Below are 27216 nucleotides of genomic sequence, written 5' to 3' on the forward strand. Positions count from 1 at the left end.
AGCCCCTTGGTGCAACCGTATCCAGTTCATAGATCCAGAAGGCTTCCTTGCGTACCAACATATTGCCCCTGTTGCCGCCTCTTGTTGGTAAGGGAACGTGGTCGATGGCCACGAATTTTAAGGTGGTTAAGGCATGTCCATTGTCCAAAAAATGTTTGGCAACCGGCTTGTCTGTGGTTCCATCTCTGAAGGCCGTTCTGATGTTGGACCTATGTCCCCTGATTTGTTCACAAAGTTGGGTTTCCGTCTTCCCAATATAGCACAGTCCGCAGGGGCATGATAGTTTATATACAATAAACGTGGATCTACAGGTAATGGTGTACCTTATCTTGTACGTCTTATTACTGTGTGGATGCGTGAATGTGCGTGCCGGTACCATATGGCCACACGTCACGCATCCAAGACAGCGCACACTCCCTCGTATCTGCACCTTCTGGGGTATAGTATAACTTTGTACCGGGTCTGTTCGTATCAACATGTCTTTCAGGTTTTTATTCCTACGGAAACAAATTCTTGGAGGTTGCCTAAATTCACTGGGTAAGGACTCCTCTAGCGCCAACATATTCCAATTCTTTTTGACAATATTGGATATTTTCTGAGCTTTATTATGGAATGTGATAGGAAAGACCAATCTCGGTCCTTCTGTTGGGTCCTGTGGCTTGGTCGCTTTCTCTCGTGCTTTTTCCAATGCCGAATCTAGGACTCTCTTGTCATATCCTCGTTCCAAAAATGTTTCTCTCATTTGTTCCAGTTGTCTTTGTCTGGCTTCATCTGTCGAGTTATTTCTTATAACCCTAAGAAATGGTGCTTGAGGGATAGAATTCTTCAGGTTTCTGGGGTGTGCGCTGGTGTAATGTAGGATCGTATTATGATCCGTAGGTTTGGAGTATAAACTAAATTCAACTTGCTGATTTACAACAGAGAGTTCTATATCCAGAAAATGGACTTTCTCCTTGCTGATATCCGCCGTCATCCTTACAGGTGTAGGTAGCATGTTAATTGATTCAACCATCTGTTGAGCTTGTTGGACTGTCCCCCTCCATAGGATTAGCACATCATCGTTGCCGTGGTATCAGTTTATGTTTCTGGTTACCATGGCGACGGACCGGTGACGCGAGCACGCCACTTCCGGTTTGACGTGCTCGCACATGCGCACAGGATCGGGATAGACGCCGGGTACCCGAGAACACAGGTGGTAAGCATTGTTTTTAAATCAAGTTAGCTGTATATAAGCAGTAATTTGTAAATGAAATGTTTTTATGCTGAATTGGTCCTGATGAAAGCCACAGGAGTGGCTGAAACGTTGATGATGGCAGCAACTATATTTTAATGAATTGAAATAAACAAGAAATTTTATCTATCTACAGACCGTGAGTGCGAGCCTACATTTATTACTTATTATAATTTTGTGGCTATGGCTTTGTAAGCACCCGGCATTTTTTCAAGTTTTTGAGTGTGTGTGCTGGGTAACATTGAATATAATATAACAAGGAACTCTATTGATAGCCAATTCCTAACCCAAGCACCAACAAATGATATATCACCTAAACTGCTAAATTTGGAGCAGAGCTAACAGGTTGATTTAAAACCAATAAGGAACTTTTTTGTTCACCATGGATCATACAGATGATTTTATGCTACAAGCAGGGGGTTATGCTGAGCAAGCGGAAACCCTGCATTTTACCCAAGAAGAAGCTGAGGCCATACTTTGGGTGCAATCTAGTAATGAGTTTCCTTGCAATATAACAACTAAAGATGTATATTTTCAACTATTGAGATTGCAACATAAACGTATTGATTTGGATTTACATGGACTATTTCTGTCTGACTACTATAAGGTGAAAAGAATACCTAGGGGCTTTCGTATTATGAATGTACCGACTATAGGGAGATTAAAGGCAAAGGTATGTCGAGACTGGATTGGAGTGCTTAATAAAGCGTCATTAGATTTGATGCTCATTATAATTCAGGATGTGAGGGCAGAAATGGAAGTGGCTACACGCAAAATTATGGAGATTGAGACCGAACATGCTGTCATATTGGGCAGCCCAGAAGGCATTAAGATGTTGGATAAACTGAGAGAGGAAATGCTCAAGTACAAAAACGACCTGATCAGATTCAAGAAACAAAAGTTTGATTATGTGCAACAAGATTATATGGAGCATCGGGTTTATAAATGGCTGAGTGGGTCGCACCAACAGAAACCAAGGAGATTCCGTAAGAGGATTGTACGACCAAAAGTATATACCATGGATGTCACTTCTGGAGAGTCTGCTTCAGATACAGATACACATGTTGAAAGTGGGAATTTTTTAGAGACAACACCTTCAGGTACGACAACGAGAAGCAGGGGCAGAGGCGCAAACGGCGCAGAACAAGGAGAGGCAACAAGGGGAAAATTCATTGTCCGTGGAAGACCTCCACTGAGACGATAGTACCTGTATTTAACCTATCCCAGAGAACACTTTTGAAGGAAGAAATTGAAATCCTCCAATTAGGTTTAACTTTTGTTCCTGGGACAACCCCCAACCTGTTTTCCTGGAATGTGGAGCTCTTTAAGTTTGGAAGAACGATGCGGTTGAAAGACCACTTTAACAAACCATTTATACAACAGGCCAATCCAGAATATGCGACAATGAAATTTAGACCAAAATCCAACTTTGATCCACAGTGTAACCAAGCCAATATTAAGACATTTTTATCGACAGTACAGGCGGAATCTGTGAAACTCTTGCAACAACCACAGCTGCCATATAGCAATTTCAGTAAGAAGCAGTACACACTTACAAGAAATCTGGCACGGGACTCATCCATAGTTATACGTCCCGCCGACAAAGGCGGTGGTATAGTCATAATGGACTATGACAAGTATGCCAATGAAATCAAAAGACAACTGAGAGACAGGAATACATACAAAGAACTTGATGGGGATCCTACTGCTATGGTACAAGCCAGAATAGAGGAGATATTGAATATGGGATTAAGAGCCAATTATATAGACCTAAAGCTATATGCCTATCTCATACAAAAATCACCAAGGACTCCGGTCATGTACACAATACCCAAAATTCACAAGGACCAAACCTCACCACCGGGAAGACCGATAGTATCGGCGGTCGGGGGAGTACTTGAACCTCTAGGCAAGTGGCTGGATGCACAGTTTAAGGAGACAGTAGTTAATCTACATACGTGTGTAAAGGATACCCCTTCACTCTTGGAAGTTTTACGACATCTGCAGATCGATATATCTGATCCTGTCTTGATTACTATGGATGTGAGCAGCCTCTATACCATCATCCCTCATGATGATGGTATAGAGGCTATGAGACAGGTCCTATGTACTTCAACAGTCTACAGAGGCCCACCGGTTGAGTACACATTGGAGATATTGGAAACGGTACTGAAGAACAATTACTTCAGGTTTGAACAACAGTGGTTTATGCAAGTCTCAGGAACCTCGATGGGTGCGCCTATGGCGCCCATGTAGGCTAACACATACATGTATAGATTTGAAGAGGAGCACATATTGAAACCATACCAACACCATATCATTAAATATTTCCGTTTTATCGATGATGTGCTAATCCTATGGAGGGGGACAGTCCAACAAGCTCAACAGATGGTTGAATCAATTAACATGCTACCTACACCTGTAAGGATGACGGCGGATATCAGCAAGGAGAAAGTCCATTTTCTGGATATAGAACTCTCTGTTGTAAATCAGCAAGTTGAATTTAGTTTATACTCCAAACCTACGGATCGTAATACGATCCTACATTACACCAGCGCACACCCCAGAAACCTGAAGAATTCTATCCCTCAAGCACAATTTCTTAGGGTTATAAGAAATAACTCGACAGATGAAGCCAGACAAAGACAACTGGAACAAATGAGAGAAACATTTTTGGAACGAGGATATGACAAGAGAGTCCTAGATTCGGCATTGGAAAAAGCACGAGAGAAAGCGACCAAGCCACAGGACCCAACAGAAGGACCGAGATTGGTCTTTCCTATCACATTCCATAATAAAGCTCAGAAAATATCCAATATTGTCAAAAAGAATTGGAATATGTTGGCGCTAGAGGAGTCCTTACCCAGTGAATTTAGGCAACCTCCAAGAATTTGTTTCCGTAGGAATAAAAACCTGAAAGACATGTTGATACGAACAGACCCGGTACAAAGTTATACTATACCCCAGAAGGTGCAGATACGAGGGAGTGTGCGCTGTCTTGGATGCGTGACGTGTGGCCATATGGTACCGGCACGCACATTCACGCATCCACACAGTAATAAGACGTACAAGATAAGGTACACCATTACCTGTAGATCCACGTTTATTGTATATAAACTATCATGCCCCTGCGGACTGTGCTATATTGGGAAGACGGAAACCCAACTTTGTGAACGAATCAGGGGACATAGGTCCAACATCAGAACGGCCTTCAGAGATGGAACCACAGACAAGCCGGTTGCCAAACATTTTTTGGACAATGGACATGCCTTAACCACCTTAAAATTCGTGGCCATCGACCACGTTCCCTTACCAACAAGAGGCGGCAACAGGGGCAATATGTTGGTATTGCAAGGAAGCCTTCTGGATCTATGAACTGGATACGGTTGCACCAAGGGGCTTAAATGAGCAATTATCATATGCCCCCTTTATTTAAATAAGGCCAGATTGGCTTACTATCTTCTTGAGTAAAGCTATGTTTTAATATATATATGTTTATCTTTGATGGCAACATAGTATAGATGTATGGTTGGGCGCATATAAACACGTAGTCTCACTTTATCGATTACATATGGCACTTTAGTGTATATAAATGCAATGAGCATCACTTTAATGTATATAAAAGCAATAAGTATCACTTTAATGTGAGATGTGGATAGATAGATATTGGTGGATACCCACGATATGTTGGCAGTAAGCACTTTATTGTATACAATAACACGAATTTTCACTTTATGGACGAGAAAGAACACTTTAATGTATATAAATGCAATAAGCAACACTTTCATGTATATAAAAGCAAGAAGTATCACTTTAATAAGAGATTGGCAGATAGCATATGATTGCTCACAAATAGCACATAGTTTCACTTTATCAATGATGGTGAGCACTTTAATGTATATAAAGGCAATTAGTATCACTTTAATGTATATAAAGGCAATTAGTATCACTTTAATGTATATAAATGCAATCGGTTTCACTTTGATGTATATAAATGCAATCGGTTTCACTTTGATGTATATAAATGCAATAAGTATCACTTTAAATAATATGGATGAGTAGTGGAAGTGAAAGAGTCGGGATATGGTGTGAGCACTTTGATATATGACACTGGAAGACTCTTCAGGGTATGGAATAATACTGAGTTGTCTCTAGGAAGCACTTTTTAGTATAATATAGTTATTGATGCATATTTTTTGATATATTTTTTGATATATCATTTTGGTGTTTAAATTGAAACAAATAAGAATAAGTCAATGGTACTGCTTATACATATAGAAATCAGGTTATGTGATAGATATCTCCACTAAGTTAGTAGATATTATATATAAAGCATTTGACACATAGAGAAAATAGAGTTCATACTATAACCTATATGAAGAGTGAGATGGATTGTGATTTTCAAGAACAGCAGATCACTATGATCGATAAGCCCTCCCTATTATATTATATAACTCATAATGTCTGAGAACTAGTGAGCTATGTATAGTAATGTTGCCCCATGTAGAGATGAAATGTGTAATGATTGTGTGATTTTATGTTGAAACTCTCCCACCATGTGAATACCCGGGCGCTGTGCAGCAGGACATCGTTGCCGTGGTATCAGTTTATGTTTCTGGTTACCATGGCGACGGACCGGTGACGCGAGCACGCCACTTCCGGTTTGACGTGCTCGCACATGCGCACAGGATCGGGATAGACGCCGGGTACCCGAGAACACAGGTGGTAAGCATTGTTTTTAAATCAAGTTAGCTGTATATAAGCAGTAATTTGTAAATGAAATGTTTTTATGCTGAATTGGTCCTGATGAAAGCACACACACACACATACAGCACCCACACACAAAAAGCACCTACAGACATACAGCACTCTCACCCAAACAGCACCCTCACACACACACATACAGTACACTAACCGCACCCTCGCAAACACACACAGCACCTTTACAAACACACAGCACCTTTACAAACACACAACACCCTCGCAAACACACACACACAAATAGCACCCTCAGAAATACACGACACCCACACACAGCACCATCACACAAACAGCACCCTCACACAGCACACTAACAGGACCCTAACACACACACACCCTCACCCACATAGCACACTACCAGCACCCTCACACATACACACACCACCCTCACACAGCAGTGTATGCATATATGTGTGTGTGTGTGTATATATGTATATATATATATATATATATATATATATATATACATATATACATATACACACACACATATACATGCGGCGTGTGTTTGTGCTTTAGGGTGCACACCCTAATGCAATAGGCTGCGCACGCCTATGGTCTCTGAGGACAGGTGTCAATCCATATGTCAAGGTGTCAATATGTCATGTCAGGTGTCAATCCATATCCATTGTGATTTAGGAATGTTAGGTGATTTCTGCCCTTTATGGATTAAAACCAGACTCTGCATCAACTGTGTAATTTTCCATGGGAGTTTTGCCATGGATCCCCCTCCGGCATGCCACAGTCCAGGTGTTAATCCCCTTGGAACAACTTTTCCATCACTATTGTGGCCCGAAAGAGTCCCTGTGGGTTTTAAAATTCGCCTGCCCATTGAAGTCTATGGCGGTTCGCGAACGTTTGCGGAAGTTCGCGTTCGCGACATCACTAATTGTGACACCAGTGAGTGAGTGGTGGCACTGGGCAAGTAATTTTTTTGTCCCCCCTCCCTGCTTGATACATGGCAGGGAGGGGGGCTCTCACTCCCTGGTGGTCCAGTGGCATTGGCAGTTTAGTGTTAGGGGACTGGCAGGAAGCTGTAACTTACCTCTCCTGCAGCTCCTGTCAGCTCCCTCTGCAATTCCCAGTGTAAGACTCGCGGCCGCGCTATGACCCTGCGGCTCTCGCAAGACTTACACTGGGAGCTGACAGGGGAGCTGACCGGACCGGCGCGGAGGATAAGGGAGCTGACAGGAGCTGCAGGAGAGGTAAGTAAACGCTCTCTGCCAGCCCCCCGTCTGTATTATGGCAATATAAATTGCCATAATACAGACAGTGACTCGAGTATAAGTCGAGTTGGGGTTTTTCAGCACAAAAAATGTGCCGAAAAACTCGACTTATACTTGAGTATATACGGTACCTTCAATATCAAAACTAAATCCTAAAAGAAGTGGCAACTTTCCATGTCATAACTGTATTTGTTGCAACTCTATGATTAAAGGCTCAACATTTGTTCATCCTCAGAGGGGTAATAAATAAATTAGACAATTTGTCACATGTGATACTACACATGTGGTTTGATATATGTCGGTCAAACAACACAAAAAATGAAGGAGCGATTCTCAAAACATAAGTCTACAATTAGAACAAAAATGCTTGATTTGCCCATTCCTATGCATTTTATAGAAGCAAAACATAATATAACAGCTTAAATGTCAGATTATAGAACATGTGGAGGAAAGCTCTAGACGTGGGGATCGATTAAAAAGATTATTTAGAGAAGCATATTGGATTAGAGAATTGGGATCCCTAACACCTAGGGGACTCAATAAAGAATATGATCTCAATTTGTTTATTTAAGTCATAGTTTACTTCTATTGTTTTTAATAAGTTTCAATTATTTATGTTTTACAGATATTTTTACAGATTGGTATCTGTAATGGTAGTGCTGGTTATCTTATTGAGCACATCTTTTAATATTGTCTCTCCTGTTTATTATGCTATTCCACTTTAATATCAATGTTTGAGTCATTGTTGATAAGGCAGTGTAAAGAGATTGTTATTTTTTGTTTTGATTTGGCCATTTATTGGTCTTTAGTGATTTTTCTTTTTGTTATGGTAAATTTGGCATAGCTTTTTTAGTAGTCTATTGTAATTTTTATCTATATTGTATTATAGTATATCTACAATGATTATTCTCTTTAATTGATCGACTCAATTTGTATAAACAAACCTATTGTATATATTAGAACAACATCGACTTAAGTAGCCATAATACACTATTTAATATCTAATTCATATGGGTTTTTTATTTTGAAGCAGACAGTTGGGTGAAGGATAATCGATCTAATTCATAATTAATATATGTTTATACAATAGACTACATGTTATACTATTCCTTCATATCAATCCCCTATTTGGATTATGGAAAATGATATATTTATGGTGACAATACATAATTGCTATTTTTCTTGACACATACAGGTTTTTTTTGCCATTCATATTACACAGTTGTCACTATACTCTGGTTACAATATATTGTGCTGCATTATATATTATAGTGTTGTACATTGAGACACAATTTATGTCATACTTTACACTTTTTATAATATTCTTTACATATATAGCGAACTGTTGCTATCTTTATTATACTTGAATTATTGTTCTGATAAATTACACATTGTTACACTATATATCACAGAATTGTTTATTAAGGCATTTTTGATGCCATGTTTGACACCATCAATTATTATAGTATTGGTTATATTAATTTTGCATTTTTTTTTATTTTTAGATGTTTTCTTATTGTAATTGTATATATTTATTTTTTATTTATATTTATCACTGAATAGGATACTGGAATGATTGTTAACTATGCAATTATGAAATTGAAGATTGAATAGGACTATGTCATTTGCCTATCATATTATAGAATATATTTGTTTAGAAAATGATGAGACTATTTACATCTCTACATGATTAACTTGTATATTTTTCTATGATTCACTATTTGGGATGTCAGGTTAAAAGCAGACTTACAACTAGCCTTAATGAAATTAACGTTTGCCTCTATGGCAATGAATTTAGTCTTTTTGCAATTGAAATTTTGTTGGTAAGTATATAATTTATTCCTTAACTTTGTAAGTACCCCATTATTTATATTTAGATGTGAATGAAAGGTGTACTTAAATGTTTAATATTATTTGTAAGTAGTGCCCTTTATTATAGCGCTATGTTGTACATGCGCACGGCCGGTGTGTCTCTGCTTATTGCTTTTTTCTTTATTTAGTTTTGCGCATGCGCCATATTTTGATAGTTGTGTGCGTGAGCGGCATCTATATTGGCCGCGCATGCGACAGTCGGTGTCGGGTGTATCCTAGTTACCAGGCGCGGTCACATGGACGCACCCTTGTGACCATACCCGGAAGTGGGGACAATTCGGCTGTATGATTATCTCTTGATTTTTTTTTTTTTTTTTTTTAATTAAAGGTAATTTAAAACAATCTGTCCCCAATTGAGTAATTTAATTATATTGGTAATGAATTGTTATTCTATTGGCTGCATTGTTCTGCTTTTCCTGACATCCTAAGTATTTGAGATTGTGATTGGAGGGACAATTATGTTTTTATTAATGCAATAATTATGTTAATTAATTGTAATTAGTTCACATATGAAATGTTAAATACACCTATATATTGTGTGTGGTATGTGCTTCATTAGCTTGAAAAAGTCTCTAAGGGGTCGAAACGTTGCCTTTTGGTTCCTTGTTCCAATAAAAATTGCCTACATTTTGGAGTATGCTAGAGTGCCTGGATTATTCTTTATATTTAAATGCTTCAATTGGTCCTTTTTTGGTACTGGGACTTGTCCACTAGAGCACCTTGAATTCCAGACGAAGGATTGAGTGCACTTCCATCACCTACATAGAATATTGTAGGACCTGTGATGTATATCGAGTAGGGAAAACAGGAGACCACCCTAAAGCTCACCTATCCTCCATGCCCATCGACGAGTCATTCAGTCGAGTAGCAGTGGACCTAGTAGATCCACTACCGAAACCCAGCCCATCTGGGAAAAGGTATATTCTTACCGTGGTGGACTATGCCACCCGCTATCCAGAAGCTATGGACCTTTCAAATATTCAGGCCGACACAGCTAGCACTCTGGTTAGCATTTTCTCACTGGTAGGGTTCCTAAAAGAAATTATTTCTGACCAGGGGATACAATTTACTGCAGACCTGACCCAGCATTTATGGAAGGTATTATTAAGCACCTACTCAGCTCTCCCTACCATCCCCAGACTAACTGTCTCAGTGAGCGTTTTAACGGCACCCTCAAGCAAATGCTGAGGACCTTTTCTGACGAATACAGAGACTGGGAGAGATTCCTGACGCACCTCTGGTTCGCTTACCGAGAGGTGCCACAGGAATCCACTGGGTTCTCTCCCTTTGAGTTGCAGTATGGGAGAAGGGTGCAAGGCCCCCATAGTCTCATTTGGGAACACTGGGAGGGGGGGAATGGAAAATGAGGGAACTCCCATTGTGCCATTTGTACTGGAACTTCGGGACCGCATGGAGCAGCTGGCCCAGATGTGACCAAAAGTTTGGTATAATTGGGGCGCCCGCCAACGTACGTTCCAGGTAGGCCAAAAGGTCTTAGTTTTGAAACCCACTACATAAGATAAGTTACAGGTAGCATGGCAGGGCCCTTATAAGTTGGTGGAACAATTATGTGACACCACTTACATAATTGCCAGCTGTGCCAACAAGGAGATTCATAGGGCATTTCACGTTAACATGTTGAAGGAATATCAATAAAGGCAGGAAGATGTAGTGGCCGTATGTGCCTCAGCCACAGACGACCCTGACAACCTTCCCTTGCATAACCTGTTAGAAAGGGACTCCCAAACTGACCTCCTTAGTCAGGTAAAGCTAGGGGACCGGTTATCGACCGGCAAAAGAGTTCAGGTCTGCCAACTACTGGAAGACAAGTGGCAGACCTTCTCCCAGGAACCTGAGTTCACTACGTTAGCCACGCATAGGGTAGAAACTCAATTATCTCCCAAGCAGAGGGGAGGGATTGCTGCCATGTGTGGGAGGGCCTTAGATTGTAAACCAATAACAATAGACTTACAAAGTTGTATCACTGTCCCAAACAAGGTCCATGTGGGCGTACACCTTGCTTGGGGACTTGCATAAAAGGCCAGGTGTGGCACTATTAAAATCTATTCAAGTTTACACTCCAAAACTGTGCGTCATTGGAGGGAAAGAAAATTTACTCTTCTGTGTCTGCTGTTCCAGCTTGGGAACAGGGAAAGTCCTTGTAAGGACTAGCGCTCCCAGGACTGAGTGGAGTCCAGTGCCTGGGGGTGATTAGAGCCAATTCCCCATTCGTCTCCAGGAAGGAGTGGTTCCAGGGACCCAGTCAATCGACAGCGACTGGGCAGAAGTGATGCCGTTTGTCCCTTGTTCCAGCTAGGCCGAGGTACCCAGCCAGGGGTACAGGGAGCTCTGTTACAATATCCGACAGCTATTTTGCAGTCAAGAAGGAATGTTTTTTTCCTCGTTTGTTGCAAAATTGGAAGCGCTTCAGACTGGGTTTTTTGCCTTCTTTTGGATCAACAGCAAAAACATATGTGAGGAAGGCTGAACTTGATGGACGAAAGTCTCTTTTCAGCTATGTCACTATCGTAGTTAGTCATTTTACATAGTGATTGCAAACGGTTATGGACCCCTATCTATACACACACACACACACTTTTCACACTGTGCAGTTATTTTCTAGTTATTTCACAAACCATAAAGTTGCACTGCATAAGAAGAATTGTATTTAATGATTATCTTCCATACAATATAGGGTATTTATTTACAACGTATAAGAATTTCAAAAAAGCCATAACAAGTGAAAAAAAAACACAAACAAAAAAAACAAAAAAAACATATATACATACACTCTCCATATCTACTACCCCTTACTCAAGTCTTCCTGTCCAATCAATGCAAGACATACACCATCTGAGCACCGTAGGCACAGTAACCACTACATTTCATTAAAGTGGTTATAGTGTCTAAAGCGCTCAGCAGCCCTCTTGCTTTGAGTAATGAGGAAGAATTAGTATGAGTAGCTGTTATTGGCAGAGTGCCATCTGACTTTTTTTTTTTTTTAAAGTCTATCACAGCTGTCTATTGCTGGTATGAACTGGTATGGCCATGGAAGTGAGATTACTCAACTTCAGCAATTATCCACTGGGGTGAGGCTGTGGGTGGTTGTGACTTAACACTGCTTTAAGGGACAGGGCCAGAGTACTTTGGACATTTTAACCATTTCAATAAGATACAATTCTTATAGTGATTAGTGACAATTAAAGATTCCTTGAGATGGTCAACTTCGTTAAATACATGAAAATTCACACATTCAGACAATTTTCCAGTATATAAAAACGGATGTCTGTTACTGCTGAGATCGTACTCACATAATGTAGAATATTAAAAAGATGTGCAGTAAAGGGGAGAAGAAAAAAAAATATTAAGCTTAGGGTAATAACTGACATCCCAAACGAATTCACAATCCCACATGGAGAGGGTATCACAGAATATGTGAGGGTGAAAGTTCTATAGTCAGCAGGTTTATGTTATAGTTGACTAATATTCAGTCTATTTTCAGCTCTCAAGTTTGCCACTCCAGTCTGCGAAAAACCAAAGACATGAAGAAACAAAGAGACGAAAGATGCATGCAAGGTCTGAAGCAGCTGGCTGGCCAGAATCAGATCAACCCTCTCCTTTTCTTGTAGTCTTCAAGGTTCAAAGATCTGCGGGGTGCACCATCTTTTGTGGGAGGTGCCTTTGAAGAAATAGTTAGTGATTTAGATTCTGCGAAGAGAAAAAAAAAAGTGTTTACAAATTTTTATTAAAGAGATATTTAAAAAAAAAAATAAAAAAAAATAAAGCAATAACCACCTTTAGTATTCACATGTAAGCATAGCAGTTTCAGACCTAGATGGACCTGGCACCCAGACCACTTCATTAAGCTGAAGTTATCTGGGTGCCTATAGTGATCATTTAATATTACAGAAAACAAAATTGCCACTCAAAAATATATATTTTTATAAAGTGGAATTGTTGTCTCCTGGAATTGTAGATTTATGTACCTATAATCTTAATTTTAATAATGACAGGAGGCGAGTATTTTGCATAACTTTCTTTACTCAAAACTCCAGCAGCGCAGATCAGAGAATCAACCATTGAAAACAAAGTAACATTCTCTATATAAGGCCCTGCCAGTCAAAACTTCTTCTGTTTTCAGCATGATTCATGTGTACTTCTATTTACTTACACTTCTCTTTCATGGTACTGTATATACTCAAGTATAAGTCGAGTTTTTCAGCACATTTTTTTGTGCTGAAAAACCCCAACTCGATTTATAGTCGAGTCAATATCTTTATTATGGCAACTTACATTGCCTGTTGGGGTCTGGCAGAGCGCTGTAACTTACCTTTTCTGCAGCTCCAGTCAGCTCCCTTCTCCTCCACTGCAAGTCTCGCGAGAGCCGCGGGGTCAGAGTGTTGCCATGGGTTACCGTGGCAACGCTCCACGCGGCACTCACACCGCGAGACTTGCAGTGGAGGAGAAGGTTGCTGACCGGACGAGAAGGGAGCTGACAGGAGCTGCAGGAAAGGTAAGTAACAGCTCTCTGCTAGCCCCCCTCCTACACAGCCCACCCACTGGACCACCAGGGAATGAGAGTCCCCCTGCCTGGCCATGTATCAAGCAAGGAGGGGGGACAAAAAAATAAATCAAAATTTAAATAATATAATACATTTAATATTTAAAAAATATTAAAATAATAAAATAAAAAATGCCCACAGGCACCAAAGTTACACACACTGCATTCTATACACACACACTACACAAACACTGCATTCATTATATACACACACTGAATAAATATTCAATTAATATAATTTTATTGGGATCTAATTTTATTTAGAAATGTACCAGTAGCTGCTGCATTTCCCACCCTAGTCTTATACTCGAGTCAATAAGTTTTCCCAGTTTTTTGGGGTAAAATTAGGGGCCTCAACTTATATTCGGGTCGACTTATACTCGAGTATACACAGTATTTCCCTAGGTTTTTTTATACTCCCTGCTGCCCTTCTAGCTTTCATCCCCACTGTTTTGCCTAGCCCTGTCCGGTTTCTATAACTTTAGATTGCTATTGGGCCTCTGAATATTACTCCCTGTATTTTCCCTGCATTTGCAAGAGAATATATACACACACACACACACACACACACACACACACATATATATACACACACACATACATATACACACACACACACATATACACACACACATATATACACACACACATATACACACACACACACACACACACACACATATACACACACATATACACACACACACATATATATACATACACACATATATACACACACATATATATAGTCAATTGGCGGCACAACTGTTTTGGGTGGTCCAAATGTTCGGTACATTATATACGAACCAGCTGGGGCAAATCTGTTCGGTTGGGTTTGTATACTGATCCAGGCAAAAATAAAAGTAATATCCAAGAACAGGGCAACTGTTACATGTGTATGTATATACATATCTGACTGCTATTTTGCAGTCAAGAAGGAATTTTTTGTCCTCGTTTGTTGCAAAATTGGAAACGAAAATTTATTCATACCTACCGTAATTTTCTTTTCCTGGTCATAGGCCATGGCAGCACAACAATAGGTAGCTCCTCCCCATCCCTAATTAGACAGGAACTAATTAAAAATAAGGGTATAAATACCCCCTCCCACCCCTTTACTCCATCTTGCTACTAGCAATATCCCAGGGCGGGATCTTTGTGCTGCCATGGCCCTTGACCAGGAAAAGAAATTACGGTAAGTATGAATACATTTTCCTATTTCCTGGCCATATCCATGGCTGCACAACAATGGGTAATACCCAAGCAATAACCAAGTGAGGGAATAAGACTCAGACTCAAAAATGCTAGTGTATTAGAAAACCACAAACTTGAAAAACAGCAATAATCAAACTTATGAGTTGGACGCAGACAGAACCGTTTTACCAAACTGATCTAATTGACCAGCTTTCACGTCTATTTTGTAATATCTTATAAAAGTCTTCGTAGAGGACCAAGTTGCTGCTTTGCAAATAAGTTCTGGTGAACTCTTAGCCGCCGCTGCCCATGATGAAGACCTTGTTGAGTGAGCCTTAAGTCCTTCTGGAATCTTCATTTTAAATGCTTTGTAAGCTTCTATGATGGCAGATACGATCCATCTACTGATTGCTACTTTGGATGCCTCTCCTGGACCCATTGGGAACAACAATCTTTGCGAGATACGCCATGAGGAAGATCTCTGGAGATAAACTGAGACATCTCACCAAATCTATGTAAGAGGGATTGGGTATTTCGCCATCATGTGATTCCTCTGAATGCAGAGCTGGGACCACTATTTCTTCATTGATGTGGAAGGCTGAGACAACTTTTGGTCGAAACTCTGGAACGGTTCTCAAAATTACTCTATCCTTGTGGAAGACTGTAAAGGGCTCTTCAGCCGATAGGGCATGGAGTTCGGATACTCTTCAACCTGAAGTTCAAGCCACCAATAGAACAGTCTTTATGGTGAGGAAATGAGGAGAAACAGATTCTAGGGGTTCGATGGGGAACAGCTCAGGGCTTTTAAAACCAGTGGTAGGTCCCATGGAGGAGCAAAAGGTTTAATAGGAGGCTTTAGCTTTAGAACTGCTGACATGAATCTGTTCACATCTGAGTCAAATTCCCATTTGTGATCAGTGAGTGCTGAAAGAGCAGAGATCTGTACCTTTAAGGTATTGTAACTTAACCCTTTCCCAAGACCTAGTTGTAGAAATTCCAGAATATCTTTAGTAGAGGAAGAATAATCTCTACCTGTTTGGATGATGCCCATGTGGAAAAGCAGTCTCAGACTCTAATACGTTGTAGAAGTTGAGTGCTTTCTGGCCTGCAACTGCAAGTGTTGATTACTGATTGAGAAAAAAAAACTCTTTTAACCCTTCCCATTCAAATTTCATGCCATCAGATTGAGGGCCGGATCTGGGTGGAGAACTGGGCCTTGTTGTAGAAGAGAAGGAATCTTTGGGAGCTGCCAATGTTTTTGCTTTGCAGAGACTCAACAGTAGAGGAAACCATGGCCTGTGAGGCCAGAAGGGAGCTATGAGAATAATGGATACTTTCTCTTGTCTCAACCGTCTCAGAAGAGGAAAGATGAGAGGAGGAAGAGGGAATGCATATCCTAGGTTGAATAGCCATTCGCTAGACAGAGCATCTCTTCCTATTGCCTGAGGGTCGACATTTTTGGAGAAGAAATCTTTCACCTTCCTGTTCTTATTTGTTGCAATTAGGTCTATCTGTGGTATTCCCCATCTCTGTGATCATGTCGAATATGTTGCTTAATAGGCTCCATTCTCCTGGATCTATTTCCACTTTGCTAAGGAAGTCTGCTACTGAATTTTGTACTCCGGGAAGATGAACTGCCGATAAACCTGCTAGATGTGCCTGCATGAATGACAGTGGTTTCATTATTGCCATAATCCTCTGACTCCTGGTCCCTCCTTGATGGTTTATGTAGGCAACTACGGTCGCGTTGTCTGTTCTTATTTTGACCCACTTGTGGAGGAGAAGAGGAAGGAAATATTTCAGAGCTTCGAGTACCGCCATCAGTTCCAAGAGATTGGAGGAAGTGACTGTAGTCGGGAGATACCATTTTCCCTGAATGCAATGGTTTTGTAGGTGAGCTCCCCATCCCCATTGATTCGCATCCGTAGTTATAACCGTCCAAGGGATGTTTCCCAGAGGGAATCCTCTGAACAGGAACATTTCATGAAGCCACCACATCAGTGACTGAGGAACCCGAGGAGGAATATTGATGGGTTGCTGTAGGTTTCCAGTTTTGAATTGTTGAGATTTTTCTGGAATTCGCATCCTCCATTGTGCCCATTTTGTGAGGCCTATGGTTGAAGACATTGAACCTAGAAGACTCATTTCTCTGCTGAAGTTGGCCAACATTCTTCTGACTTTTCTTATCAGCTTTGCACCTCTTTCTGGAGACAGCTGCACCGTGCCTGAGTGTATTGAACATGGCTCCCAAATATTTCATGTTCTGAGATTGTTGTAGATGACTTCTTCTGGTTGATCTTCCAACCATGCAGTTGAAGGAAACGTATGCAGCATTGCCAATGAATCCGAAGAGTTTGTTTTCTGCCAGAATGAGGATGTTGTCTACGTAGTGGTAAATGGCTATGCCTTTCTTTCGGAGTTCTGCGATTAAGACCACCAGAACTTTGGAGAATGTTCTTGGAGCTGTGCGGAGAACGAATGGGAGGGCACGGAATTGGAAATGTCCTTTTTCTACCGCAAATCGAAGAAACCTTTGATGATACATAGTGATGGGGATTTGAAAATAGAGCCTATAGAAATCAGCCACTGACCTGGAAAAACTGCTTTTATGATGGATTGAATGGATTCCATCTTGAACCTGTGAATATTTAGTGTAACGAAATCCCTGTTTGGACAGACTCAGGGAAACCGCATTTTGACTAAATATTCGTGTGTATGGCTATTTCGTGTATTTGTAACAGAGCCGAACAAACTCCCGAACCACCTGACCTCCCACCAGGGTCATGTGCAGCTCATTTACCACCCAGACCTTGCGGTCAACCGCAAGGTAATTGTTAAAAGAACGCGGACCACCATGCCTTTCATCAAACACGTGGCGGTCGCCATTTTAAAATCGAACGCTCAGCGGTAGATGGTTGTCGACCCTCTGGAACGGTTTTCGGACACTTATTTAGCCGCACACCACTGAAGTGTACCAAGTTCCCATCCATTCGGTTAATAACTCCCGAACACTTTACCGTTCGGGACATTCCTACTATACGAGCTAGACCGACCCCAGGTAGCTGCAGTTATGGAACTCTTTTCGGATTCAATTTCCCGAACAACCGGTGAACTAAAAACTTTACTCGACGATATAGAGAACTGTATTCGTGGGATCTGAGCTCTATTATTCTATATTGTGCGCTCAGACCTAAGCTATCTGGGGGTATGTGGAACATGGAGACTACGTTCAGCAAAATATAAGTTATGGATTTTAATACAGTTTTGTCAAAATTTAAAAAGGACATGTTTTACTCTACCTTTAGATAATTAGGTTCTCTGTAACCACTTAAGTTAATTATCTCCAGGATAGAGAGGAGGGGTTGCACTGTTACTGTGGGTGTGTTTAATAATTGTACTGTAAACTGATTGGATCTGTATATTTTGTCACAGTTTTCCACAAGGTCCCTTGTGGGAGTTTCCTTGCTGGGAGACCATCATAAAAGGCTGAGTTTGGCCATCAATAAATCAGATCGTTTTACCCCTTCATGAAGTCTCAACTCATTTGGGGGAATTGGGAGCTATAATCACTACTTCGTTATTATTCTGCTGGGAGTTCGGGAGAAGCTGCAAGGATCGGTACTACAGAGATAATAGGATCCTTTACATTTAGGAACTGATTTAATTTGTGTAAGTCTAGGATTGGTCTCCATTCTCCTGAAGCTTTTTTGGTGAGGAATAAATGGGAATAGAAACCTTGACCCTGTTGAAACTGAGGAACTTGTATAATGACCCCTTCTGCCTGGAGTGTATGAATGAATTATTTTAAGGCTTTTCTTTTCTCTTCCTCTCCTGGCCATTTTGTTCTTTGAAACGAGTGACCTGGAGGAGTTCTGGAAAATTCCAAAATGTATCCTCTTCTTCTGATATCCACTACCCATCTGTGTTGTGGGTTGCTCCCATGCTTCTTGAAATAACAGCAGACGTGCCCCCACTCCTCCTGACTGGGGGGGGGGGAAACCTGTCATAAGGATCTGGTATTTTTATGGAATGAAGAGCCACTGGACTTTCCTCCTTTTGTAGATGACTGACCCCTCCATGGCTGGGATCTTCCATATTCTCTTCCTGGCTTGTAAGATCTGGATATCTTTTGGAACGAAAGGATCCTCTGGTTTTAGGTCTAGTGGAAGGAATGCACTTCTGCCTTCATCCAGATTTTTCCCAAATAACCTGTCTCCGTGAAAGGGTAAGGCACACAAACTAGATTTCGAAGATGCATCTGCTGCCCAGGATCTTAGCCATAGTGCTCTTCTGGCTGAAACGGAGAGTGCCATATTTCTGGCTAAGGCTTTGACCAGGTCTACTGAAGCGTCCGAAGTGAAGTCTTCTGCTAGTTTGATGTCTCAGATTTCTAGAAGATTGGATCTGCTTTTGACTTTGCGAATGTCTTCCTCCAAATTTTCCAACTCTGGAAACTGAAGTGAGAGCTACTGCTGGATGGAGGTCTGTGCCTGCTGCAACATAGGCCTTAGAGAGGTGTAGATCTATCTTTTTATCCATGGGGTCTCTGAATGATCCTGCATTGTCGACTGGTAGGGTAGTGCGTTTGGCCAGTCTGACCACGGCCGCGTCTACCTTAGGAGCAGAATCCCAGGTGCTTGAATCACTTTTGTCAAAAGGGTAAAGGTGTGCAATTCTGCCTTGAGCCGACAATTATTGGTATAAAAAAGGTATTGGTATAAAAAATTATACATACATATATTCGATGGAAATTTTGACAGTAGATGGTAACCTCAAAATAAAAAGCAAAACATAATAGTGCAATACAGTAAATAAACAAAAAAGGTCAGATAAAGCTATACACAGTCCACTCACATGGGGATGAGCTATAACAGAGCTCAGCTGTGATGCGCCTGGACGGTATAATCCCCGTCTCGGGATGTATGGTGGTATTGCTTCTTCAGAAGTGTGGATCATCTCCCTCATGAAGAAGCCCTGTGAGGCGAAACGCGTAAAGTGGACTCTTATTTATACTTGTTATTATACCTGTTTGTTTTATATATTAAAGTACTTTTTTTAGCATACTTTTCTATATATTTTTATTATTATCATCTTCTACTCCCTGGATCCTGCATATCCCTGGTGGGGATTATACCACCCAGGCTGTTTATACTAGAGCAGGTTTTATGCTCTAGAAATTGTAAGTACAATACCTTTTATACTTGTTACTACTCTATTAGTACGTACTTCACCATATGCTGCCATATTTTCATTTTATGATCTACGCACTACTGCACCTTGGAAAATCCCTGAAGCAATACCACCATACATCCCGAGACGGGGATTATACCGTCCAGGCGCATCACAGCTGAGCTCTGTTATAGCTCATCCCCATGTGAGTGGACTGTGTATAGCTTTATCTGACCTTTTTGGTTTATTTACTGTATTGCACTATTATGTTTTGCTTTTTATTTTGAGGTTACCATCTACTGTCAACATTTCCATCGAATATATGTATGTATAATTTTTTATACTAATACCTCTAGGCGCGATATACACTCCTTTCTTCCGATTTCTATTTCACATACAAGGTTTTGGGAATCCTTGTTTTGTACACTGCTGCCTGTCCATCACTTACTATAGCGAGCGCCTATTACCCTTTGCTTTGTGACAATTTCTTGTAAGTGTTGGACCATTCTCCAATTAATTCCTTAATTGTCTGGTGTACTGGAAACGTAGCTCTCTTTCCTCAAATCAGCGAAATATCTGCTGGAAGTAGAAGGTTGCTCTTTAGGAACTTCTTTTAGGCTCAAGGACTTGCGCACTCTGATCCACTTGTGCAGGTTCCATGAAACCTGGAACTAGGGATTCTTCCTCAGAAGAACAAAATCTTTCTCTTTAAGTGTCCATGTCTATGGACTCATCAGATGATTCTTCCTGAGAAAAATCCAAAAGATCGGTAATCCTTGGCCTTTTACGTGATTTCTCTGCTTCTTTAATGCCCTGGGATACAGCCTGTTTGATGCACTGCATGATATCTAGAGATGGTGGAGAAGTAGAGGTTCCAGCAACTGCTGATAGACACTCTCCGCATAGACGTTTCCCTTCCAGGGGTTTATTGTTACAGTCTTCGCATCAGTTCCTTATGGGCAACTTTCCCTTGGAGGTTCCAGATTGTTTTTTTTTTCCCGTAGAACTGTCATGATAGGGAATACATATAATCCAGCTCTCTTTTGTTTGTAATATACTTTAATAACCAGAAAAAAAAAGATGGCTCACCTATAACTCCATACTGGTAACTGCAATTTACTTGGAAAGAATTTAAAATAAATATACCAATGCAGTATAAGAATTTCAATTTGAAAAGGAAAAGAAGAACATATTACCTTTAAGAAGGAAATTAACATACCTGAGGTGAAAAGAAAAAATATGTGTTTGAAACAAATCTGGATTTTTTATACTGCTGCAGCTTCTCCTAGATTGCTGAACATGTGAAAGGTAAAGAATTTTAGGTTTTCACGCCTTTGAGAACGCGTGTGACGTCACTGATGACGTACTTGTGTCATCGCTGGGGCGGCCACAATGCACATGCACGTTTCCATACTTCCGCGTATGCGCGAGAAATGGCATGACGCGACCGATAGCCCGCGCATGCGCAGAACAGCCCTGTTGCCCTGCTTTTGGATATTACTTTTATTTTTGCCTGGATCGGTATATGAACCCAACCGAACAGATTTGCCCCAGCTGGTTCGTATACCGAATAATGTACCGAACATTTGGACCACCCAAAGCAGAGTTGTGCTGCCAATTGACCTTACAAACACTTGCTCTAACCGCAACACTGAACGTTCTGAGTGGTTCACTAGGTGGTTGTCGATAAGTATGTACAAACACGTGGCAGTGGCCATCTTGTTTTGTCAAACGCATCCAGCGGTGTTTGGGCGTCGAATGTATGGAACTATTTTTGGACACTTAACGGCCGGAACACCTCAGACTTTCAGGATCACCTTGGTTCGTTCCAAATCATCCTAAAGATGCGGCGTTCGGTGAAACCCAACTCCTGAACAAGGGACACACGACTAGCTTTCCCACTAATGGTTATTTCTAGACATTTCATTGCATTTGAAGCCCATGAAAGAAACCAGCTGCACAGCCCAATTCTATGGAACTATTCTGGGCAAGAGCATTGTGTGCGGTTGGTCAGAAATAAGACTTTCATGGAACTTTCGAACCCCTGAACCGATCAAGGTGATTTTTATATATGTTGCTCTCCCAGACCAGGGCTATCAGGGGAAGTAACAATTGTGGGGATACCATGTGATTTTGGGGTTTTGTAAAAATATATGTTTCTCGCCTGGGATAATTGAGTTGATACAGTAATTGACTCAATTATCTCACAGGCAGAGGGGAGGGATTGTGTGCTGTGTGGGAGTGTCATACAGTATAACCCTGTTATTGGCTAATAATCTTGTATTGTAGTCCCCACGTGGGAGTGCCCCTTGCATGGGGAATGGCAAAGGCCAAGTGTGGTACCATTAAAATCAGCCCAGTTTTACCATCAACATAGAGCCATAGATAAATAGATGGTTGTAGGGACTTGCTATACAAGCTATAACCACAAGCTCTTATCAGAGCTTCACAGCTATACATACTTCACCACTTGGATTGATGCTTGGGGATACTTCAGCACTCTCCACTCAAAGGGAAAAGGCGGCGGAAACCCCTCCACTAGCAGGGTGGCCATTACAACACATACATACACACACACACCGAACCCGGAAGTAACTGCACATGTACAGAGAGTCTGCGATCAGCTGGACATACAGTGGGATAGAAGTTGGACAGTTTATCCACTTACATCGAGGACTTTACCTGATCTACTCCAATACAGTTGTTACTCATTTTGTGTTTATTTGGAAATAAAGAAAATCCTTTTTACTTCATCTTTTCGTCTGAGAGAGAGTCCCACGTCCTCAAAGGGCTGATCCTCCTAGTGCCTGATCGTTTGGAGTGGTACTTCAACCACTCCACAATTGTGAGTTCAATACTTTTGTATATAATACCTTTGTATTCTTTTTGTACAATATTGCACTAGCTCCTTGCTTTTATGCATTTTAGATCAAGCTGCTCCTGAATACAAGTACAAGTATATGTTTGCATGTTACAATATTTAATCTGACCACTTGGACTTTTGCATTTTCTAGCTGCTCACTGGTTTTACTTTTATTTTTGTATACATATAGGTGAAATTTATACTTACTATATATTCTGTCTGTAAATTGTCCTGCACACCTACACACATAGACAACTCTCCACACGACAGATGACCCAGGAAAATAGGCTACTTATGAAAGGACTTTCCATTATGCCCACCACTCCTCCAGACCCACTTACACAAGAAGTAGAAGTATACAAGTTTGGTAGATCTCTACGATTGAAAGTTTTCTTCAAAACGTCCCAAACAATACACAGCAATATTCATAATCGATTCAAACCATTAAGTTCCTTTGACCCTTCACCGATTCAACCATCAACATTTTTTTAACCCCTTAAGAACTGAGCCAAATGTACACGTTGTGAACTAAACAAAACCTGGCATTTGCACTATACGTCTGTCCAACCGTAATTCACCTCTTTCATATTAAATGCACCCCCCCTTGTTATATATAATTTTATTCAGGGGGAAACAGGGCTTTCATTTAATATCAAATATTTAGCTATGAAAATAATTTAATATGAAAAAAATGGGAGAAAATAAGAAATGTTATTGTTTTAGTTCTACATGACATTTTAACGGTCAATGTCATAATACTGTTTGCTGAATAGAAATAGGTGTATTTTATTGCAGTAAAAGCAAAGTCTCACATGTAAAACAGTACCCCCTATGTACAGGTTTTATGGTGTTTTGGGAAGTTACAGAGTCAAATATAGCACTTTACATTTGAAATTGAAATTCGCCAGATTGGTTACGTTGCCTTTGGGACTGTATAGTAGCCCAGGAACAACATTTACACCCATACTGGCATACCATTTGCAATAGTAGACAACCCAAGGTATTGCAAATGGGGTATGTCCAGTCTTTCTTAGTAGCCATTTGGTCACAAACACTGGCCAAAGTTAGCGTTCGTATTTGTGTGTGAAAAATGCAAAAAAACGCCAATTTTGGCCAGTGTTTGTGACTAAGTGGCTACTAAAAAAGACTGGACATACCCCATTTGCAATACCTTGGGTTGTCTACTATTGCAAATGGTATGCCATCATAGGGGTAATTTTCATTCTTGGGCTACCATAGGGTCTCAAAGGCAACGTAAGCAATCTGGCGAATTTTAATGTGAAAAAACTGAAGCGCAAGCCTTATATTTGATTCTGTAACTTTTAAAAACCACCATAAAACCTGTACATGAGGGGTACTGTTGTACTCGGGAGAATTCGCTGAACACAAACATTTGTTTCAAAACAGTAAAAAGTATCGCAGCAATATTATCGTCCGTGTAAGTGCGGTTTGTGCGTGAAAAATGCAAAAAAATTCACTTTTACTGGCGATATCGTTGTAATACATTTTACTATTTTGAAACACTACTATTTGTGTTCAGCGAAGTCTCCCGAGTAGAACAGTACCCTCTTTTTACCTCCCAGACCTTGCGGTTAACCGCAAGGCAATTGACGAAAGGCATGGTGGTCCTCGTTCGTTTGACAAAAACGTGGCAGTCGCCATTTTAAAATCGAACGCTCAGCGGTGGAAAGGCAGCAATCCTCTGGAACTATTTTCGGACACTAATTACGCCACCCACCGCTGATAAGTACCGAGTCCTCGTTCATACGGTTAATATCTCCCGAACACGTTAATCACTTTGCCGTTCGGGACTTTCCTTTCACCGAAGACATACCGACCTCACGAACAACTGGTGAACTTAAACGTTACTCGACGATATTAAGAACTGTGTTCGTGGGATCTGAGCGCTATTCGCCTATAGTATGTGCCCAGATCCAAGCTATCTGGGGGTATGTGGAACAGGGGGGAATATGTTCGGTTAAATCTAAGTTATAGGTTTTAATACAGTTTTGAAAAATATAAAAAGGACATGTTTCTCTACCTGGAGATAATTAGGTTCTCTGCAACCACTTAAGTGAATTATCTCCAGGATAGAGAGGAGGGGTTACACTGTTACTGTGGGTGTGTTTACTAATTAATTGTACTGTACACTGATTGGTGCTGTATATTTTGTCACAGTCTTCCACAAGGTCCCATGTGGGAGTTCCTTTGCTGGAAGACCATCATAAAAGGGCTGAGTTTGGCCATCAATAAAGCAGATCGTTTACCCCTTCATGAAGTCTTGACTCATGTTTGGGGGATTAGGGGCTTTAATCACTACTTCACTCTTCTCAGCTTGGATTTCGGGAGACACTACAAGGATCAACGCTGCACGGATAGCAGGATCCTTTAGAATTAAGATACCTAATTATGTAAAAATATTACCTAAATATATGTGTAGAATTAATATACACACACACGTATGTGTATATATGTATATCATTTTTTAAAAATATTTTTATTTATATAGGTATAGTGATATATACGTATATATTTATGTATATAGATATATATTATTTAGTTCTACGTGTATTTTGATATAAATATAAATATCACAATACACATCTATATATATATATAATGGTAAAATACTGTATATATATATATATATATAATGGTAAAATACTGTATATATATATATATAATGGTAAAATACTGTATATATATATATATAATGGTAAAATACTGTATATATATATATATATAATGGTAAAATACTGTATATATATATATATATAATGGTAAAATACTATATATATATATATATATAATGGTAAAATACTATATATATATATATATATAATGGTAAAATACTATATATATATATATATAATGGTAAAATACTATATATATATATATATATAATAGTAAAATAATATATATATATATATATATAATAGTAAAATAATATATATATATATATATATATATAATCCAAGTATATTTTATTTTTTTTACACTTATTTTAATTAATTTTATTTCCAGCCAGCAGGGGGACTGTCATTACAGGGGGGGAGGGCAGGAGGACGGACGTGCCGCGGGGGGCTCCCTGGGAGTCCCCCCAACCACGATCGCCGGCGACCGGGTACGTTTTAAAAAAAAGAAAAAAAAACACGGAGGGCGTGCTATTACGCCTGGCGGCGTTTAGAGCCGCTTAAAATAGGGCGTAATAGTACGCCCTCCGGTCTTAAAGGGTTAAGGTCACAACTCCAGGATACTTACTACTGACCTACTGACAGCATAATGAGGACCATACAGAATACCCTCCAGAGAGGCTTGGATGCTTCCTATAATCACACAGGAACTTTACCTGTACATCCTTCAAAAACATCCCAGAACCCCTGTAATTTATACACAACTTAAGATCCACAAGAACCCTACATCCCCTCCATTAAGACCCATATTCTCAGCAATTGGAGCTCTGAAACCTTTAGCCAAATGGCTGGACTATCTTTTCAAATAAACAATCGAAAAACTTCCAACATGCATTAAAGACACCCCAAGTCTTTTGAATTCATTCAAGGAAATTACTACACTGGACGCCTCCGCATTGTTCATCACATGCGATGTTAAGAATCTTTACACGATTATCCCACACACAGCAGGTATTGAGGCCACGCGAAAAATTCTAACCACCTCTCCTCACTATGTGGGTCCACCTATAGACTTCACTTTGGAGTTGTTACAATCAGTCTTAACTACTACAGATTTTAAAAGACGTGGTATAAACAGATATCAGGAACATCAATGGGGGCAGCCATGGCTACGATGTATGCCAGTGGGTACATGTACATTTTTGAACAAGAAAACATCCTATTACCGTTCCATGCTAATATATAGTTTTTTACCGACGCTACATCGATTACATCATCATGATATGGAATGGCATGCTTGATTCCACTGAACACATGTTGGAGAAGATCAACCACCTCAACTCTCCCGTCCGACTTACAATGATGACGGACATCCAATCAGTCTAATTTCTTGACATAAGTCTATATAAATGGGAAAATAGCGTATACTCTACAGTAAACCTACTGATAGAAATACAATTTTACATGCTGACAGTCATCATTCTAGACACCTTAAAAATTCTCTCCCACTCTCAGTTCCCAAGAGTAATCAGGAACAACTCCAATCCCAATAACACACAAATTCAACTACAGGATATTTGGGAAAAATTTCAAGCGAGTGGGTGCAGCAACAAGATCCTCCAACAAGCACTAGACAAGTGTTATGAAAAAACTTCAGAGACACCATCCAAACCAGAGAGACTTATTCCCCACTACGTTTACCACTATGT

General features: G+C 40.2%; 1 protein-coding gene across 1 annotated transcript in view; it reads right to left on the bottom strand.

The window, feature by feature from the left end:
• Positions 1-11733: 11733 nt before the first annotated feature.
• The window catches only part of RTF1 (RTF1 homolog, Paf1/RNA polymerase II complex component), a 131367-nt gene continuing 115884 nt past the window's right edge, over positions 11734-27216 (bottom strand). The window contains exon 18 of the mRNA XM_063438995.1: positions 11734-12798. Within this exon, the coding sequence (XP_063295065.1) occupies positions 12692-12798 (107 nt within the window). The 3' untranslated portion in view covers positions 11734-12691. The remainder of the gene's footprint in view (positions 12799-27216) is intronic.

This window comes from Pelobates fuscus, chromosome 13 (assembly GCF_036172605.1).
Source record: "Pelobates fuscus isolate aPelFus1 chromosome 13, aPelFus1.pri, whole genome shotgun sequence".
Taxonomy (NCBI): domain Eukaryota; kingdom Metazoa; phylum Chordata; class Amphibia; order Anura; family Pelobatidae; genus Pelobates; species Pelobates fuscus.